Source organism: Euprymna scolopes, chromosome 2 (genome assembly GCF_053919585.1).
Source record: "Euprymna scolopes isolate OS-2025 chromosome 2, ASM5391958v1, whole genome shotgun sequence".
Taxonomy (NCBI): Eukaryota; Metazoa; Mollusca; class Cephalopoda; order Sepiida; family Sepiolidae; genus Euprymna; species Euprymna scolopes.
Genome location: NC_136483.1, coordinates 138456020 through 138463281, shown reverse-complemented (window position 1 = coordinate 138463281; position 7262 = coordinate 138456020). Strand labels below are relative to the sequence as shown.

Below are 7262 nucleotides of genomic sequence, written 5' to 3'. Positions count from 1 at the left end.
ATAATAGTCCAAATAATACAAAAAACTATCAATCCTCATCTCAAAAATATACATTAATCACAATTGGTCTTTATTTGCACTTTTAATAACAAAATTAAAAAAGTAAAAGTTTTATTTTATTTGAAATTTTATAAGAAATATGTTTGTTAAATTATAAAAATAAAAGTTTTCTTTTTTTAAATTTCGAAAATAGGTTTTTTATTTGAATTTATATAATAAATATATGTTTATGAAAGTATAAAAATAAAGTTATTGAAATCACAATAGAAATAATGGAGAACAATACAAATGAAGGAACTGATTTGCCTTGTCACCACTTCCGGTAGCACTACACCAGAAATTAGGAAGTACGTTAGCCGACTATAACCGTACAATGAAATTGTTCGAAAGCCATTACATAACATGCAACATATGAAACCAGATCAAGTCAAGATCAAAGTGTAGTATCTGTTCTTCAGATGCTGCACTTCAATTTCTTGTTCTCTGTCAGTGGAGGAGAAATTCTTCACAACTGAGACAATTTTTATTTTTGTTCCTTTTCTCCACATTAAAAAACGACCCTGGTGTCTAACTCTGTCCCGTGGGGAGGCATTGTAAATAGGAACATATGAAACCAGTGGCGTCATAATAAGACATTTTTTTCATTGCATCAAAAGTTGTACGGAGTATCATTTGTATACTAATACAAATTATGGTATCATGAGGGGCCTACTTTTTATTGTGGCATAAATAGATAAAAGGATACAAAATGATATCAACAAATTGAAAGCAAAAAAAAACAAAACAACAATTTTTTATATCGCATGCATTTTTAAAATCAGAGTACATTTAGCAAGGTTTTTTTCTCTTGAAGATAACACACTTATCCTTGAGTGGCCATTATGCCTTGATAAGGGTTGACTAGTTAGTACATTAAAAAAAAAAGAAAAGCTTCTATTACAAATTCTCCTTATTCACATCTGTTAGGTGGTTGTGCTGAAAAAGAAATCAAATAAAATAAAAGTGAGATATGAATTTATATATGACAAAAGATTTATTCAAATTTAAACGTTTTGAAAGAGGGAAAAAAAATCCTTTCAACCAATTCATGCTACTACATCAGCTCCTTGAGATTTGAACATTTAAAATATCACGATTGAAACAACAGAACATGGATTTCACTCTTCCGTTTGATTACTTGCCACTTAGAAGGATGAATAAAAAGAAAAAATCCCCAAAGTAGGTTTCATATCACCAAATAAATGTTTACAGTTTTGAATTTTGGAGATGGTGGCTAATTGTTTATATTACTTGTTTTGTTCAGAATATTGTTCTCATCTTGAGTGTTATTTGTGTAACGTTTCGGTTGCTCTAACCTTCGACCATCTTCAGGCATGTTGGTCTTTATCTTGGAAAAGAAAAGAGAAAAGTTACTAGCTCCATAGATGGTTCTGTATTCTTTGAGTTGTTTTTTGTTTTTTTGTTGTGGTTTCGGATGTGTGAAAAAAAAATTTGACACTGAAATTTTAAGGAGTGGGTTGTATGAATTTTTATTTTTCCTACAATTAGAGGTTTCCATATGCAGCTAATTTCTATGCTTCATCTGCTTAGAAATTTTTCTTTTTTTAGCATATATGTCGCTTCTTTGAGTCAAAACAAGTAATATAAATAAAAATTTATTAAAAAAAAAAAAAAAAAACATCCTGTTTCACTGGCTTTCTAAATTGCAGATTTATTCATAACAAAATATGTTTATTCATAGTAAACTGCTCCCACGGGATCAAACGCTAATTTTTGCAGAAATGCATTGAAAAGAAGGTGATCTTCAAATGCAGTATAAAATCATTTTAACTAGCACACAATTCTTTCCTTCTTCTTTCCCCACCACACCTGTATATTCCCAATAACTTTACTGCCCACATTTTACTACCCTCTCTTCACATTTTTGTATAAACTGATCATCTCTCCAGCCAAAAATAAACTTTCAAGAAATTAGGAATGAAATATCAATTCTTTTCACATAGTCATTTTTTCTATGATTTTTTGTCTTATATTTGTAGAATTAAAGACAAAGTCCCATTCTAACATTTTATACTAACTTTTGTTGGCCATCTTTGTTAAAATGTAATGTTAATAATAAGAGAGTTGTTATTATAAGTCCATAAATCCTGGTGAAGAAACTGTTATTGAGAGTCCATAATAAGAGAGTGACGATCCAAATAGAATATGATAAAAAAAAAAAAAAAAAAAGATTGTACATAGGTGATAAAATTGTTTTGTTAGTTTTGAAATGTTACTAAATGAGGAACCATCTCCACTTAAAATCTATTTAGTATTATGCATGTAATAAAAAAATGTTTGAAATACTACAATAATTGAGATTTTAACCAAACAGAATTAAAATCAATTGAGTATTACGTGGTAGTGAAAAAATGATTATTCATATTATTTGGATCCTTGAAACTACTGTTCTCATCTTCAGTGTTATTTTTCACAATATTTCAGTCAATGTAACCTCTGACCTTCTTCAGGTGTTTTCTTGCCAAACTCAGGAATCTTAACAGAACCATTTATTTACTTGACAGGAGTAGTATGCTCTTGTTCTGTCGGTCATATAATAAACATAACATGGTAAAAAAGATGTTTTAACATTTTTTGCCTTGATCAATACAAAAAATGAAGAAAATCACTGCTCTATAATGCATAATACACTACTTCCAGTTCCAATAAGATGCTATTCTGCAAAAATCTCGATAATTCTAGTATATTTACACATTTTAAACATTATTAAATAGATGTTAACTAAAAACAGTCTTTCATGTAATAATATTTAAGAACAAACATAAACCGTTTTTATAACATTTTGTTTAGGCAAGCAATCTCAACATTTACATAAAGCAACGTTTAATTATTTATTGTGATATATATATATATGTGTATGTGTGTGTGTGTGTGTGCGGGCATAAGAAAAATAAAGTAGTCAATCATAGTCGAGGATGATCTAAAGACTCCCTTTTCATTGACACTGAAATGTAGAGGCAAACACTACTCCTTTCCCAGGATTATTCTACTTATCCTTGGTCCATCACCATATGATTTTAAGCTAAGTGGTTAACTATAGTCGAGAAAGAATGGAAGACTTCCTTTCCATTAACTGCTACGAGATGTAGGAGAGTGAACTATTACATTCACAAGATTTCTCTATTTGCTGAGGAGGCCATGGTTATGGTTATGGCATTCACCTTGGATCAGTTGGGTCGGCGCTTTCCAACAAGTTCACCACATCCCAAACACTGGTTGACCAAGCATAGCAATTCAAGACTGCTTCTGTTATGAGTGCAACCCTTTCATAGTTCCAACGATGGACCCCATAACCAATCAATTGGTTCAGCATCCTGTTCACTGTCCTGATTTGACAACCGTGACATTTCTTTCAGCCTGGTGATGAAGTTGGATCAATGATTCTACAAAGTAAAGAGTCAAGCATCAAGTACCTTTATTTTTAGTTTTTGGTATGACTCAACCGAGGATTGACCCCAGTCCTCTGACCCATTAGCAAACACTAACCGTTATGCAAAATTATGCATACCTTAACAAAAAGATGTAGTTTTGAGACAAATAAAATTCAAATTCTCAGTGACTAAAACATGCTTTTCCAGCCTTTGTTAGAAATGACTGTGTCCCATTATATTATCTAGAACAGATGACAGAAGGGTCAATAATATTTAATATAAATGCTTTCAGTTGTCTTATCTAAAACACTAGCAGGGTTACCCAGCATTACCCAAAGCAAAAGTGTAACATAACTTCTATCCTCCTCCGTTTTTTCTCCTCAGTTTTGCCTTTTCTTTTCTCTCCCACCTCATTTTTCTTTGTGCAGCCTATTCCCCTCTCTGAACATACATAAATATAACTTGAGTCAGCATAAGGAAAATAACTTTGTGAAAATCAAAGTTACTTCCCTTTGCAAGATAATATTAAAAGATGTGTCTATCTCTTGATAACATCAAATACTATAAATATTCATTACACCCTTATCCACGAATGTTCTTTGAAACTTGACATATTAGTAAAAATTAAATAAATAATGGCTTAGTTAAAAATAAATAATTTTCAAATAAAAGCACTACCGAGCAACACTAGGTATGAACAGCTAGTTTAATATAGGTATCTCTCTAAAGTATGAAAATTAATAAATAAATAGAGATTTTTACATCCATACTTATTATAGTTTTTTTAAGTAAGAAATTATGGTTGTTTCATAACTTTTCAAGAAATTCTTTTACATAGTTTATTTCTTAAACAGTTGGGTTACTTCCCTTTGCGTAAAACATCACTAAAAGAAGGACAGAAAGATCTCGAATTATTCTACCCACATAAGCGTTTATCTAAATAATAAAAAATATGCATTTTAAGTTGAAAAAAAAAAAATTTAATTACGTAATCAATAAATTTTCAAAAAATTACGACAAATAGTCGAGTAAAAAATCTGTCAGTACTATTTTTTTTTACAAAACAAAAGTAAATAACATTGTTACTATCGATTCGATATTTTCTCATTTGAAATAGCGAAAGTTTAGTGAAACCTAGGGAGATAAATGAATTTGTCGTACAGAATTGGCACCGATAAACTAAATCAATAAGTCAATTTGGTTTCGAAATTTTAAATATTGTATAAAAAGCTAACATGCTAGCTGTCATGGCCATGGTGACTTATGATGTCATAACGGGCCAAAATAACGCTTTTTTAAACGTACATTCAAATTGCTAGGCGTATGACTTGCAAAAATGTCGACGCGAAAAACGACCCTATTGACTTAGACAGAATTAATCTATATGACCAATTTTTTTACATATTTTCATCCTAGAAATTGATCTTTCTAATGATACCAATTTTGTCACAGTCCGATGCATCTGTCAAAAGTTTTTGGCAGACATAAAAACACACACATATTTTCTTTTTTATATAATAGACTAGCGGGGGTGTTGCCCGGGTGTGTGTGTGTAGGGGGAGGGTAACCCTGTTTAAATGTTATAAAAAAAAAAAACACGCTGTTAAAAAAATTGAAAAAACAAAAACAAAGCAGTGAACAAACGTAAAAAAAGGAAAAAAAAAAAATGAACGGCGAAAAGCAGAAAAAAATGGCATAAATAACCCTGTTTCAACCTGCAATCTTAAGATAACAACTGATGACCGCGTGTTTGGAGGTGTGTGTGTGTAAGGGGGGGGGAGTAAACTAAAGAATAAGCAAAGTAATAACCCTGTTTAAATAATAAAAAAAAAAAAACGTTCCCCGGTGTTTGGAGGTGTAAAAGAGAAAATAAAGTTTGTGTAGGGAGGTAGGCTCCAACCCGAAGCCTCGAGGCTAAGGCAGAAACACGTTACCCCTAAGCCAAAGAGACATACAACTGAGAACGGACAAAATTAAACCTTTAAAAAAACTGCAGGTGGTTTAAACTAACGTCAACGTTTTCTAGGTCAAACATGACGTCATTATTGTAGTAGCAGTAGGAGAGAAAATGAAGGAACGATTTTTTGCCACCCCTCCTTGTAGAAAAGGGTCCAGTTTAGGGCGAAGGAATTAATGTTTTTGGCCAATTTTTCGATATTTGTCGTCCAAGATGTTGAGCTTCAAAATGATACTGATTTCATGAAAATCTGTCCCGTCTGTCGAAAGTTTTTGGCAGACATACAAACAAGCACGCATTTTTGCTTTATATATTAAACTAGTGGGGGTGCCTGGCAGTGTAAAAAAAAAAATGTTTGGTAGGTAGGTAGGCTTGAACCCAAAGCCTTCAGGCAAAGACAAAAAAAAAGCCTGACATCTTACCATGACGCTAAGAAGGCAGAGGAAATGAGAATGGTTGAAATTAAACGATTAAAAAGTTAAGTGAATGAGTTCACACATGTGCGTAAATGTAATGAGATCAAACATTACGCTATAGGGGAATGAAATACCGCACTTAACTTTGGCTGTGAGGCAATTTTTTTTGGTTTTGTTTTGTTTCCCCCAGATGTTGGGGGGAAACCAGCTCCCCATAAAAAGGGGAGTGTCCAAATGAATAGCAATTGTCTGATGTGACGGTTTTCACCGCATTGATGTAAGCTGATTGCTTTCTGAACGTCCGTGGGGGGAAAGCCGAGGAGTTGCCTTCGCTCCATTAACTTCACTTTATACTAAAAGCCGAACAAATATGGGACAGAACGGAATAGCGCAAATTTTATAAAAGTCGATCAAAATAAATCTAGAGACAATGTCCCTTCGCAAATCATAGATATTATGATCTAGGGGGTATATAAAAAGTTCTAAAACATAGTAACCTCCTGGAGAACCCCGTCGAAAAAAGCCTTGGCTGGACATACAAAAATGCGTGCAACGCTTTTGCCTTTTATATATATAGACTAGTGAGGGGTACCCGGCGTTGCCCGAGTGTTTTTCGGTGGGTGGGGGTGTTAATGAAAACTTAAGAATAAGCGAAGTAAAAAAGAAAACATCAAAACATCGGGAAAAAAAGACACAAAAAAAACTAACGTAAGACAAACGAACGATGTTAATGTAAAAATCGAAAAAACAAAAAAGAAAACAGAAAAACGAGCGTTAAAACACCAAAAAGAAAACATGTGAAAAATGGCTTAAATAAGCCTGTTTTGATATTAAAATTTAAAAAAATCGGTGGGTACCTGGGTGTTTTTGGGTGTGTGGTCGGGGGTGGGGGTGTTAATGAAAACCTAAGAATAAGTGAAGTAAAAAAAAAACAAAAAAAAACAGAAAAACGAACGTTACGTGAAAAATGGCTTAAATAACACTGGTTCAATATTTAAATTTAAAAAAACACACCACGATTCGAACCCAAAACGTTTAGATAATGACTCAACGTTCTAACCAACTCAGCTAACACGACGAACATGAAATTTAGTCAGTTCTTCAACTATTTAAACTAAATCAGGTCATGACGTCATCTGATGCATGCGTAGAACTGGTCGTCGTTATGAGAGGACGGTTTTTGTTGAAACCCTCTCTACAAAAAAAAAAATAAAATAAAAATAAATAAATGAATCAAAACAACTTTTCTTTCAATCAAAATAGCAGGGGTAGGCAGACTCGAACCTGAAACGTGTGAAAGAGGGAAAAACGTTACTGGCAAACGCTTTTACCCATCTGACCATGACAACTCCTGACATCACAACCCTGCAAAATAACGTTTTTAAACATACTTTCAGTTTGCTATGCATGCGTGACTTGCAAAAATCCCCACATGAAAAGTGACTCACCCCTTGCAAG

At 32.8% G+C, this 7262-nt stretch overlaps 1 protein-coding gene across 2 annotated transcripts in view; it reads right to left on the bottom strand.

Moving 5' to 3' along the window:
• Positions 1 to 697: 697 nt before the first annotated feature.
• The window catches only part of LOC145296278 (kinesin-like protein KIF22), a 101230-nt gene continuing 94665 nt past the window's right edge, over positions 698 to 7262 (bottom strand). For both annotated transcript variants that reach the window (XM_080142479.1, XM_080142487.1), the window contains one exon: positions 698 to 975. In XM_080142479.1, coding sequence (XP_079998605.1) covers positions 937 to 975 — 39 coding nt within the window. In that variant the 3' untranslated portion in view covers positions 698 to 936. The remainder of the gene's footprint in view (positions 976 to 7262) is intronic.